The 13,547-nt window shown below is 41.1% G+C and overlaps 1 protein-coding gene across 1 annotated transcript in view; it reads left to right on the plus strand.

Moving 5' to 3' along the window:
* The first annotated feature begins 11,047 nt into the window (after positions 1-11,047).
* Positions 11,048-13,547, plus strand: part of LOC125428416 (serine/threonine-protein phosphatase 2A catalytic subunit alpha isoform) — a 75,979-nt gene continuing 73,479 nt past the window's right edge. The window contains exons 1-2 of the mRNA XM_048488476.1: positions 11,048-11,227; positions 12,171-12,365. Coding sequence (XP_048344433.1) covers positions 11,063-11,227; positions 12,171-12,365 — 360 coding nt within the window. The 5' untranslated portion in view covers positions 11,048-11,062. The remainder of the gene's footprint in view (positions 11,228-12,170; positions 12,366-13,547) is intronic.

Below are 13,547 nucleotides of genomic sequence, written 5' to 3' on the forward strand. Positions count from 1 at the left end.
GTATACGTACGATTGACTGTATCTTCAAGTATCCCACTGATTTGGGGATTTGGTCCTAGTAAGATTGTGCAGAGTTGTACTGACTCTTAATCATCCTGTCTGCCTCAACAATTCCTGGACATTAGACAGCACGTGTGTCTTAGAACTACATATTTTTATTCTATTTATTTTCATTTATGGTCTGCTTTTCTCACTGCGGTTCAAGGCAGATTACAAATACGACAGAACTATTCAGTCAATCAATAAGCCAATTTCAAAATATGGTGACATTTGAATTTTATAGCAAAGATTTCTACTAAAAGCAAAGCTATTCAGTCCGTTAGCAAGCGGATTACAAAAAATGACAGCATTTGATTATTAACAGCAAATATTCCTAGTAAACCAGCAGTGGGGCTGGGATTAAAGAATAAGATATGGAGGGGAATGGTCACATTCATGATCCAATTTACTTAATTCTACTCTCTGCATGAATGCCATCCTGAACAATTCTAGTGTGCAGAACAGTCAGGTGTAGGTCTGTCCACTCTCTTACAGACCAACCCAACCACTACAGATCTACTATATAAGGCTCTGCTTCGGATGCCCCAGCCTTCCGAAATTAGGTGAGTGGCAAGAGGGCTTTTTTGCTTGTTGTATCCAAACTTTGGAATTCTTTCCGCAGAAACTCTGTCCTTGACAGTTACAATCTCTGCCAATGGGTGAAGACTTTTTTGGTTTGGTTTTGTCTGGAATTGCCTCAGTGATTTTGCCCTGTTTTAGTTGCTGTTTTTATGTTTTTATGTGTATATTTTAGCTTTGGTTTTGATTGATTTAATTATGTGTATTTGTTTGCTTTTAATGGTTTTAAAGACATGTTTCTGTTATGCAGGTTTTTAATTTGTTAGTTACCTTGGTCATCCTGGTGAGGGCGCGAGAAATCACAGGAACATACATTTAAATGAAATAAATGGCCATGGATCCCCGGGTGATTTGGGTAAAGAGATATGCTCCTAGAACTGGAGTGTAAGATCCCAGCATATTGATGCAGTTGTACTTTTACCCTTACAAGGGTAATTGTGACTGAGGTGGTTAGTGTGGAATACAGAAAGCTGAACTACATTGTAGGAGGTTTAGGTTTGAAGTTCAGTGTTATGGATCCTACCTTAGACTGGAGGAAGTTACTTAAGTGATTCCTCTGTTGAAGGAAGAGCCACTTAAGTTAGGAAGCCTCCAAACTTTGCATACTGGAGAGGCAGAATGAATGCCAGTGGATCTGAGCTAGTCACACTCTCTCTGCACCTACCTTACAGGATTTTTAGGATAAAAGGGGTGAGAGAGCCATGCATGCTGTTCTGAATTCTTTGGGGGAAACCTGAAACAAAAATGTAACAGACAATTCTCCTCAAAACTAGTGGGGAATCTGAAAAAATATGCCTAGGACTGTTAAATTTTTAATGATCTTTATTCACCTGCTTACTTTAGTGAATATTCCCTTCTTTATCAAGAGAGACAGCTGCGTATTTTCACATTAGTTCAACTGATGTTTTTATTCAAAACATTAATTTTATTCAGGCTTGACTTTAAAATAAAACCATACATAACAAGTAGTTCAGCATGTTTGTGATTTGCAGGTTTCAGTCACCATTCTTTTGCTGCAGATTAATATCTTTTGTTTGCTGGAAAATTTATTTTAGGATACAGATGCTGATTGTTTCTCTGCACTGTTAATTGGTAACAGAACCAATTTATTATTGCTGCTATCTAACATTTAGACTCCCTTAAATGAAAACATTATCTTCAGATATGACACTATGTTATTCAGTAATGCACACTATGATTTACTAGATGAGTTTTTCAGACTGGCAGATTGTTATTTCAAGGGCATGTAGTCAAGGCTTCATTGAACTTGTTCACTCAAGGAAATGGAAAATAACTTTATACTGACAGCAATTTCATTTTTGGTTATATTGTGCATTAGTCATTGCTTTCTCATTATCATTTCTTGAAGAAGCGATAACATTTGATTATGTTTCATATTAATTCCAGCATCATGATTTTGTTCAACACTTTAAAAATATCTCCATTAATTCACATCAACTGATTGTTATAACTTTTCTAATGTGTCCTGTAGCAGAAAATCATATTACATTAATCAAAAACAATCTTAATAGCTGAAGAGCAAGAACTGGAAATGGCATTTTAGCTGTCCTGATTATTTTCATCCAGTGATTTTTATACTAAACCCAAGAACATAAATTTAAAAATTAAAGTTATGAAGTCACTGATTATCATGTTAATTATGTGAATTAAATGGGCTGTGAAAATGAGCTTATCCTAAACCCATTACTTTGTAGTCAGTCATACAGACCAGGATCCAAAGAGTTGCTCAGGCTTGTCATTAATAAAAAGGTATAAAAGGTCACTATGGGTAAACTATAAAGGGTATTTTTTGAAATATATGGGACTACTATAGTAGCTGCCTCTAGTAGACCAAATCTGAAACAATTTGTTTTCGATAATAATTGCTAACATTCAAATTCCCCCCTCCAAAAAAAACCAAAAACCCCTGGTTAGCAGCTCCAGTGCATATATGAGGATTCTGATGCATACATGGAGTTTTACATAAACTAAGCATGCCTTATTCATTGCAGCAATGGAAAAGGCATGTACACTGCAAGCTTTCCCCAGCACTAAGGTCAAGCAATCAGTCCATGTTCTCAGAGTATGTGCATCCAAGATACCTTCTTAACTATAAACCAAGGCAGTTACATTGAAGTCAGTTTCACTGAAATGCATGGCATCAATTTCCAAGTAATGTATTTTACATTAATCCATTATAGCTAATAATGTGGACAGTATCCATCCTTATAAACTGGAAAAAAAGGAGTCTGTACCACTGTTAGGCAGTGTAATCCTGGAGAAGGGTAGTTGCAGTGGGGTTGGGAACAGTGCAGCTACACCGCCTCCAAATAAACTTGTGCTGTGGCCAGCAAGCGAACGGGGATGCTGCGCCAACCTCGGTGGAACTGCTGGATACAGCTCCATGAGTTGCACCTACATTTTTGCTGGACACAATGTCTGCATTGGCAAAGGGGGGTATTCCCAGGCCTGAAAGGGCTCAGGAAGCCAACCAAAGCCGGCACCATCCTAGGAATGTCCCCTTTGGTGCTGGTACAAACACCTGCACGGGAGGGGCACTGGTGCCATGGTGGTGCTGGCACCTAAGCATCATGCTGCTGTGTGGCTGGCTCTTCAGAGCTCTGTGCTAGAATAAATGCCAGGATCATACCACTTCCTGATGGGTTTTGTCCTCCACTTGGGATTGCACTAAGCAAAACGCACTTTATCGCATGTTGTTAAAATACGTTTTGTCCTACAGCTCATCTGCTCTTAATGGTTCCAGCTGTGTTGTATCAAGCACAAACCTAATGCGCGAAAAGTATAGCTTTTACTGCATAGAGCTTCTGAACTTTATGAAATCTCATTCCTCTTAATATAGCTTCTATACATCCCAGACTCTTTAATCATTCTGCCATCCTCAGAGGTCCTATAACATGACTTTACAACTTTTCCCAGCTGACCACCATTCCTCCTCATCTTCCCCTTTTCATGTAGCAATAATTGCATTCTAGCTAAGCCTGCATAAGTGCCTCAGGGCCATATTTTAGTGACTTCATTTTAGTGTTGATTCCAGGAGGCCCACACCTTGGGATACCCCAAATGATGACCATTTTTAGTCCAGCAGGGTATGGGACATACAAATTTAATTCTGTTTCACTCATTTAAAATTCCATTCTGATAGTGGGGCGAAGCCATTAAGAGCAATTATACCTGCCTAATTGGAATTAAGATTATACCATAAAATGTTGCTGATTGTTGTCAACATCAGTATCTATGAGACAGTAAAAGAAAACCAGGACTGTTCGTTGCCTCTTGCGTAAATGGGGAGTAGCTAGGGATATGCAATACAAAAGAGGCTGCCACAGGATAATCTCATATGATATATCTTCCAAGGCACATTGACAAACCACTATACAAGTCAAAATATTTGCTATACACTACAATCAAATATTCTTCAGTATTTATGTTTGATAATAAGAAAGTTATGACTGAGTTCTAAACAGACTGGTGAGCAGTGGCGTTCCTGCCTAGGGACAGGGGGTACCCTTTGTCCCCGGGCGCCCCCCATTTGGTCACGTGGGGGGGCGCCAACATTTCATGGTCGTTTGTGTGTTTTTTAATTTTTAAGGCATGAATGGTGTTCAGCGCTCCGGTTCTGGGGGGGGCATTTTTTAAGGCTAGCGGCACCAAAATTTCAGGTTACCATCCAGAGATTGTCCTGATGATACCACCCAAATTTGGTGATCAATTTGGTTCAGGGGAGCAACCAGTTATAGAGCCCCAAAGGGGGGTGCCCCATCCCATCATTGTTTTCAATGGGGAAGCTAACCTGAGATGGGGGCTACCCATTTGAGGGACCATAGCTTTGGTCCCCTGAACATAACCTGTTGGGTGGCAATCATAAGAATAGTTAACAGATGATACCCTGAAAATTTGGTGTCACTACAAAATACACCCTTGAGGCACACCAAGAAAGTTACCCTTTAAGATTCTTTGTTTTGCGAAATCTGACTTTGCTCGGCCCATTGTAGCCAATGGGGGAATTTCTGGAAGTGTGTAGGCAGGCTGCACATTTTTGAAAGAATAGAGACACCAGACTTTCCAGGGGTGGCTCAGGAGGAGACCTCCTGGTATTGGTAATAGCCATGTCCAGGTTTGGAGGCCTTTTGGCTTCTGGGGGTTCAGTTTGTGGGCCCCGAAGAGGCCTGGCGCACTTTGTTTCCCAGCTCACTGCACATGAAAGCCTGTGCCAGGCCCCGAGTTCTCCTCAGGAACTCTCACAACTCCCCCCCACTCCCGAGGCAAAGCTCACCAAGCGTTGGATGCTATTACTCAAAGGAGCTCTTGGAGCCACCTTGAATGTCTGGGCGCCTATATCTTCAAAAATGTACAGCCTGCCTCAGAAATTCCTCATTAGCTACAGTAGAGCAAAGTCACTGCAAAATATATGAAGAATCTTGACCAAATTTCTTGGGAATGCCTTTAAGGGATGTATTTTTAAAACTAGTGACATAAGCTCGGGGTATCATCTTTTAACTATTCTTATGAGGCCATTGGTTGAGTGAAGTTATGTTCAGAGGGACCAAAAGTTGTAGTCCCTCAAATGGGTAGCCCCCATCTCAGGTTAGCTCCAATGGCATAAGATAGGGATGGGAGCATTCCCATTTGGACATCCGCTTTGCTGCCCCTGATTATCATAGCCAAACTCGGGTAGTATCATCAGAAGTCTCTGGATGATGCCCTGAAATCATCAATTAACTGCTAGCTTTAAAAATACACTCCCTGCAGGCCGAAAAAAGCACCAGAAATACCCCCCCAAAAAACACAAAATGCCTTGCATTCTCATTTGTTTCATATTTGGGCGGGACATAATGGGATAATTTTTTTTGTCCAGATATGTGCCCAAATTTGCCCAGATCCCAGCGGAATCTGCTGTTTGTTTCATCTGGATCTCCAGCCCTCAAAAGGTGATGCTGTTTCTGGGTGTGGGAGAATCCACACCCAAACAGCATCACTTCCCATTTTGTTTGAACGACCGGGGACCCCCAGATTCTCCCTTTAAGGTGGATTTAAAAGAAGAATCTGAGCTCCCTAGTTTAAACACCATTGAAAAGAATGATGCAATTGGGAGTTGGATTCCACTGGAGGTATTTTGAGGGTGATGCGGCTTGACATTTGTTTTGTTAAATGTTTTGCTGGGGGGTTTGATTTGTGAGAGAGATTTACATGCTTAATACCCACTTGCACACTGGCTTGGAGTTGTTTCTCCTGGCATAACAACCTACCTCATAGGGGTTGTTGTGTGTGATTAGGAAAAGAGTTGGTGGGGAGAGAGCCATGTATGTTTTGATGGGAGTGGGAGGTGTTTTGTGAGCTGGTACAAAAAAATCATTGTTTGGTCTTAGTGGGGGAGGGTGGCCACCCATACGCCGGGCGGGGGGTGGGGCGCCAAACTCAGGTTTTGTCCCCGGGCGCCAGCCTGCCTAGGTACGCCCCTGCTGGTGAGAGAAAGGAGCAGTCATAATTAAGGTCACAAGGGACAGGCTAGCTCAGCTGCCAAGTTTTGATTGTGGAAATTAGTTGCTCTCCAGAGTCTCACTCATGAATCCCAGTTTGTGGGTATATCTTCCCAAGGACACTGAAACATCTGTCCAAGGCCCACCATTTTTGTATGTTGCTAGTTGGTATGATATTTGATGAAATTGGTAAGCAGCCTTGAGGGCCATATATTGTAAAATGAGGGGCAAAATAAACCAAAGCCATAAACAAGATACAGTGATGGAATTCTTGAGGGGTAATAGTGGGTATTACAGTGAGTGTCACTGCATTGGTGACACTGGACTGTGTTAGCAGATCTTCATCCACCCATCATGGCTCTGCCTTAACCCTGCAGGGCAAAGCCAGCACTATCCCCGGAGCCCCTCGGGGATAGGGCGGTATAAAAATCTAATAAATAAATAAAATAAAATAAAATAAAATAAATATATAGTAAACAAATGATCTAATATGTAGTAGTGGCTGAAGTGTTCAACTAAGATCTGGGAGACCTGGGTTCAAATCTCCATTCTGCCAGAAAACTTGCCAAGTGAACTTGGGTCAGTCATTCTCTTTCAACCTAACCAACCTCCTAGCGTTGTTATGATGATACAATGGGGAAGGGAAAATTATGAACTCTACCATGTCCTCCTTAGAGGAAGGCTAGAATAAAAATGGCACTGGAGAGACCACTTAGGTAGATGGAAAGCAACTTAGTTGCTGTTCACAGAATACAGAGTGGGGACAACCTGACCCTTTAAAAATCCATGGCATGTTCTGGTGGTAGCTGTGTCAGCATTACTTATTGCAGAGGACCTAGAACCGTGGTGGTGAACCTATGGCACTCCAGATGTTCATGCACTACAATTCCCATCAGCCCCTGTCAGCATGGCTAATTGGGCATGCTGGCATGGGCTGATGGGAATTGTAGCGCATGAACATCTGGAGTGCCATAGGTTCGCCACCACTGACCTAGAAGAAAGTGAAGCAGTATGCTTGGAGAAATATTACCTCCCACATTTGTTAGTCACCGATTGTATTTTTATTCCACCCTTTCACTCAGTGCATTATACACGATCTTCCCCCATTGTATCCTGCCAACAGTTTGGTGAAGTAGCTGAGGCTGAGAGAGATTGGCCCAAGGCCACCTAGTGAATTTCATTATTGAGTGGGAATTTGAACGTACCTCCCCACCCCCCAATCATTGTCTAGCATACGAGTCATTACCGCACATCGGCTCTAGTGACAATATACAAGAGTCCAGAGTGTGACCCAAGGAGTGGCATCACATCACAATGTTTGCTAGGCAGGCTGTTTATGGGTTGGTTTGCCATTGCCTTCCCCAGTCGTCTACAATTTATCCCCAACAATCTGGGTATTCATTTTACCGACCTTGGAAGGATGAATGGCTGAGTGAACTATCTGTAACGGACTTCTGTTGGGATCAACTTCAGGTCATGAGCAGGGTTTAGACTGCAGTACTGCAGCTTAACACTCTGCGCCATGGGGTTTCTATCATTAAAAGGAGCTAAGGTAATCTTAAACAGTATAAATTGTTTCACCTCCATAGCTTTGTGGTCAGGTCACTGGCAGGGCAGTTATAAGAACACTGTCCTGGGCGTAAACCCCACTGAATAGACCTGAGTACAATTCAGAGTATACCTGTTTAAGATTGTTCTTACTGTATATACTCGTGTATAAATCGACCCGCATATAAGCCAAGGCACCTAATTTTACCACAAAAAACTGGGAAAACTTATTGACTCACGTATAAGTTGAGGATGGGAAATGCAGCAGCTACTGGTAAGCCCTGATCCTCCCTTTAAATCCAGTCAGAAGGGGGGGGTGATTTGAAGGGAGAATCTGGGGAAAATTTGAGGGTGCCTGCCAGGTGCCTGCCATGTTTATGTTAGCAGTACCAACATTTCAGAGTATCGGAGACCCTGCTGATGATACCACCCAGGTTTGGTGAAGGTTGGTAGGGGGTCCAAAGTTATGGACCCTCAAAAGGGTAGCCCCATCTACTATTAGCTTCCATTGTAAACAATGGGGGATGGGGCACCCTTTTTGGGTGTCCATAACTTTGGACCCCCTGAACAAAACTTTACCAAACCTGGCTGGTATCATCAAGAACATCACCTGATGATAGCCTGAAATTTTGGTGCCGCTAGCCTAAAAACTGCGCCTCCTGGAGGCCGACAAAGTAAAAACCCTAAAATATTTTTTAAAATACACCTCACTCGCATATAAGTCAAGGGGCGCTTTTTCAACACAAAAATGTGCTGAAAAAGTCAACTTATATGTGAGTATATATGGTAGTTCATGTCAATTATATTTTTTTGTCTTCAGGTGTTTTGATAAAATTGATAGGAAAGGCTTGAACTGGATTTCAGCTAATGGACAGACTGTGTTTATATTTTCCTATTTAAAAAAGACTTGAGTCTACAAGAATGGGCATGTTTTAATTCATAGTGTTTTATGTAGCAGCAACATGATGGATGTTTGCTTTATTATCATAATTAACCATTTTTCTCTGTCCACGTTTGCACACTGACATAAAGAAACCAGCACTGTGAGTCGCACATGGAAGTGAGGAAAAAGTATCCCAAGGCGGGTAACAAAAAGCATTGGTTTGATAATGCAACCTGAGAATAAAGCAATGTCAGAGACTTGACATTTCCCTAAAGTTCCAACCACCGGATATTTGCAGCCTTGTGAAAAAGTTGCTTCAGAAAAATCTTGCTATGTTTAAAAGAGATTTTCCTCCTCGGACCTCAGGGGTCACCATCTGCTCCAAGGACCCAACCTCCTGTTCAACGCCCCCGCCCCCCCGCTTCCCTTGACAGGAATCTATAGAACACTACGAGATCAAAGAAGTTCCGCACTCTTATGTAGGCAGCCCTGCTGTTTATAGAGCTGCTTGTTGCTATAGTAACAGGGCCGGTTTGCCGGCTGAGCCTGGGCGGAGTCAACATGGGGAGCTCCCGAGAGCAGGTCAGAGGCCCTCTAGCTTGTTCCTGGAGGAAGGGCAGTGTGGTGCGTCATGGAACAAGAGTGGTCCCGGGGGCTGTGATGTGGAGGCTGGAGTGGGTGGGAGGAGGTGCTGAGTAGGATGCACAGGTGCATCTGGGGGAAGTGGTGGGGGGTCTCTGTGGAAGAGCTGGTTAGGGTGAGTCCTAAAGGATGTCTCCAAAAACCATGGGCAGGACGACAGTCAAGGATGGGGAACGTGTCTCTCTTCAAATGCGTCCACAGCCTGTGAAGCCAGATATTTCAACGGGGTGATGCGCAGTTCCAAAGCCAAGAACTGTGATCTGGGATTCCCCCACTCATTATAAAATAAATGACCGCTATACTTTTCTTGATTAGATTTGAATTATGCATCTCCCCTGTACTTATTTCATTGTCCCTTGATTTGGGTGCCCCTCTCCCAAATGTTCGCTTAGTGAAGATTCACTCATTGCATCTGAAACAGTGGGCTGTGGTAATATATGTTAGAATTACAATATTAGCCATTAAGATCCCACAGGGCTGCTGTTTATTTTTTGCTGCAGCAGTTGATTTACTGATGCATGCATTTAAAATGTTCCATGCTGCCTTTCTACCCAACCGGGAATACCCAAGATGGTGAACAATGAAAACCCATTAATGAGATTTTTAAAATATAGGCTTGTACAAACACACAAACAATAAAAAATAAAAAAATAGACAAAACAATAATACAGATACCCCTTACCCAAATTACATTTTAAAGACTGTGACTGAACACTTCTCTAGTGTCCAAAGTGTGGGTAGGAGTGTTCCTTTAGAAGCTATTAAGATTTTCTACTGAAAACAGATGAGGCTCTGTTTATATGCCTGATGCAGAAAAAGAAGAGGGCGATCTAAGCTGGTGTTGTGCTATGCTGAAATAGAGGAGGATAAGCCATAGATACAGATGGCTACCACATTATTGTCTGAGGTACCTTGGTGGATAACATTTCTTCCTCCCCTCTTCCTGGCAGACACATTTTCAATTTCCTTTTCTCATGAAGTCCACACAAATGTTTTGGAACAGAGTTGTCATGTAAATAGTGGAATGTTTCCTAGGACTCTTCAACCATGGATGGAATGGAATAACATTTGCACAGGGATAAAAGCAGTGGTGGGATTGAAATAATTTAACAACTGGTTTTTTACAAGCACCATTTTAACAACCAGTTCTGCCAAAGTGGTACGAACCTGCTGAATCCCACCACTGGATATAAGTCATCTGAGTGCATAGCTTAAGAGACCAATCCTAAGCAAGTTTACTCATAAATAAGTCTCATGTTATTCAATGGGGCTTACTCCTAGGAAAATGCCTTTAGGATTGCAGCTGTTAATTATGTTTCGCCATGATTGACCATACAGATTTAATTTTTTCGCAAAGTGGCATGGAATGGGTATACCAGAAGTAGCAATAGTGATGGGACAGTCACTATTTTGAGTTCTGAGTGCTCTAGGTGGAAAGGAGCCATGCAAGTGTTTCAAATAAATAAAAATATAAACTATAAGGGGCTTTTTTCATTAATACTGAAGTGCTGATTGACAGGTACACTTCATCAAGTCTCTGATCAAAACCTTTTGCGTTCCCTAATGACAACAGTAGAAGTTGCCAGTAAATTAACTGGAGTGTATTAAAAAGAAATTTGGCTAGATATGTGCAGTACTCATTTATTTCAGTGGGGCTTGCATGGTAAAGCTCCTGTTCACTAGGGCTACATTTTTTACCAGTTCAGTAATTGCATACTGCTTGTTAGATATAACATGGTATTGCTGAAAAAACTCATCTACTGGTGTGAATAGCTCCTTAAATTTAATTGTGATCATCTCTTAATGAACAGATTTATAAATGCTTTCAAATAACAGATATTTTTTCTTCCATGTAGAGATTTCAGACTTAAGTATGGAGTTATATGATATCCTCGGAAAAGTGGGAGAGGGAAGTTATGGAATGGTAATGAAATGTAAACACAAGGAAACAGGTCATATAGTTGCCATTAAGATGTTTTATGAAAAGCCAGAAAAATCTGTCAACAAAATTGCAATGAGGGAGATAAAGTTCCTAAAGGTTAGCTTTTTTGGTTGTCATTTTGTAAATCAATTCCTTGATATTGCTTGGAAATAAAATGGGTTTCATTGTGGAGAGTTTTATTTACTTAATGTGTTTATAAACCATGCTCTCCAGGGGATTGAGGTGGTGTAGCAATATTTAAAAATAAGTAAAATATATAAATAACTTATGGCGTAACTCAAAGATTAGGTTAGTTTTTAAGATTACACTAGAAAACTTTTTAAAAAAGAAATTATGATATTCTGATCCAAGCACACAAAGTATGCTGTAATGAAATGGATGGTGTTCGAGTGTGATTTATTTCCATGATTTTCTCCATAACTATGAAGGCTGGAACACAGGTCCCCAGTGTGCTGCCTGTGGGTACCGTGGCCCCTGCTGACACCTTCCTTGGCACCTGCCACGTGTTTTTAGAAAGGGACAAGGCCAGGTGGGACTTTTGTCCAACAAGGCTTATGTCTGGCCACTGGAAATTAAATTGGCTGTAAAGTTTTTTAAAAGCATAGCTTGGATAGCAGCTGTCACCATAGCACAAGGATCTTTGCTGTGTGACTGAAAGTAAGCTGCAGCAACCTTATTTGTGGCTAGCTCTACCTCGTGTAGCAGTCATTTTGTGATTTTGTCCACCACACAGTGTTAGGATGAGGATGTTTAAGAGGAGGTTCTAATATACTAGAGGGAAAAGTTGTTAAACTACTTAAACATTTTTTCAGTGTTTATAAAACTGTGAATAAGACTCTTTTTCACATTACATGTAATAATCATGGGGATTTTTAAAAATCATATAACTAAAAATGTGTTGGCTCAGGTTCTGTGTCCAGAATGTTAGGAGCCGTGTTGAACAAAAGGAAGAAGAATTTCTGCATATGGAAATGCTAAGCCAGCATTTATTTATTTTTGCTGGATCATTTACCTTAAAAAAATATTCTTTTGTCAACAGCAATTCCGTCATGAAAACTTGGTCAACCTGATTGAAGTCTTTAGACAGAAAAAGAAAATTCACATTGTGTTTGAATTTATTGACCATACCATTTTAGATGAACTCCAGCATTACTCTCATGGATTGGATAACAGAAGACTTAAAAGGTATCTCTTCCAGATTGTTCGAGCTATTGACTATCTCCACAGCAATAATGTAAGTACTATTCAGAAACTGTAGGGAAAATTCAGAAGTTGAACCTGGGTATTATTTTTCACTTGAATAGTGTATCTGATTTGTAAATGGTTTCAGTGTTCCAGCTCTTAAATTGTTCATTCCCTGCTGAGGAATTGCTTTTCCATAATTACGCAATATTCTCTGCTATCTCTAGAAACTGGCTATTTGCCATTTCTCAGTGCAGATTTGGAACACTCATAATTCGCATCTGAGCATGTATGCTTGTGATATTTCAGGTCTTTTGAAGCTGTGAAAGGGGGAAATTTCCACCCTTCAGCTTGACCTCTGGCTGTCTCATCCTTTCCTGACACGCGCTGATGTGCTCTAACATTTGCACATTGTGAAGAGACTCTGTAATGGGCCTGTTGAAAGCTTGGAAACTTCAGTTAAGAAAAATCAAAGGAACTCATACTGTTCCCACTGAAAAGATCATGGATGTAAATCCCACAAACTGCCATAAACTCAGTTTATGAGCAGATCCTGTCATGCCCCTTATTATTACTGGAGTCAATCTCCTGCTATAGTTCACTCCTTCAGAATCAAAATGGGAGGAACATTGTACTAAGACTGTACTTTGCATAATCGTACAACTCTGCAGATTCAGTAAATGAGGTCTTGTGAGGGATGCTTAGAAGAATTTTTTAAAAAACCCTTTTGGAATTATTCAAATATACTTCATGATTTTTTTTTGATGAAGTACCTAGGATGGTGATTTAAAAAAACTACCCATGCACCCCTAACAATGAATAGCCAAGGCACAAACGTATAAGTGAATTAACAACGTAATACGATTAATACTTATTAATATAATTAATATAAATGGATTAAAAACATTGCACCAGACCAAGTCTTCATTGCAAATGGAAGGCATACCTACACCATAGGGTTAGTTCCATTTCCTGTTGTCTGGATCCCTAGAAATTGCAGTTCTGTGAGGTGGACTCCCCGGCTGGCTCTGTTGCAGCCCTTTCGTCAGTTTACTCGCCACCCCCCTTCAGGAAGGGTCATTTGCATGCAGGCTCTGAGGATGCTGGGGGACAGTTTGGAGGAAAAAACCTTTTGGAGGGGCAGAAAGGGATGAGGGCAAATTACAAAATAGTGATCTGCAGATGTCCTGAGGATGCTGGGAAACTGGGTAAAATGAAATTGAGATTCACCATA

The sequence above is a fragment of the Sphaerodactylus townsendi genome, linkage group LG03 (assembly GCF_021028975.2).
Source record: "Sphaerodactylus townsendi isolate TG3544 linkage group LG03, MPM_Stown_v2.3, whole genome shotgun sequence".
NCBI lineage: Eukaryota > Metazoa > Chordata > Lepidosauria > Squamata > Sphaerodactylidae > Sphaerodactylus > Sphaerodactylus townsendi.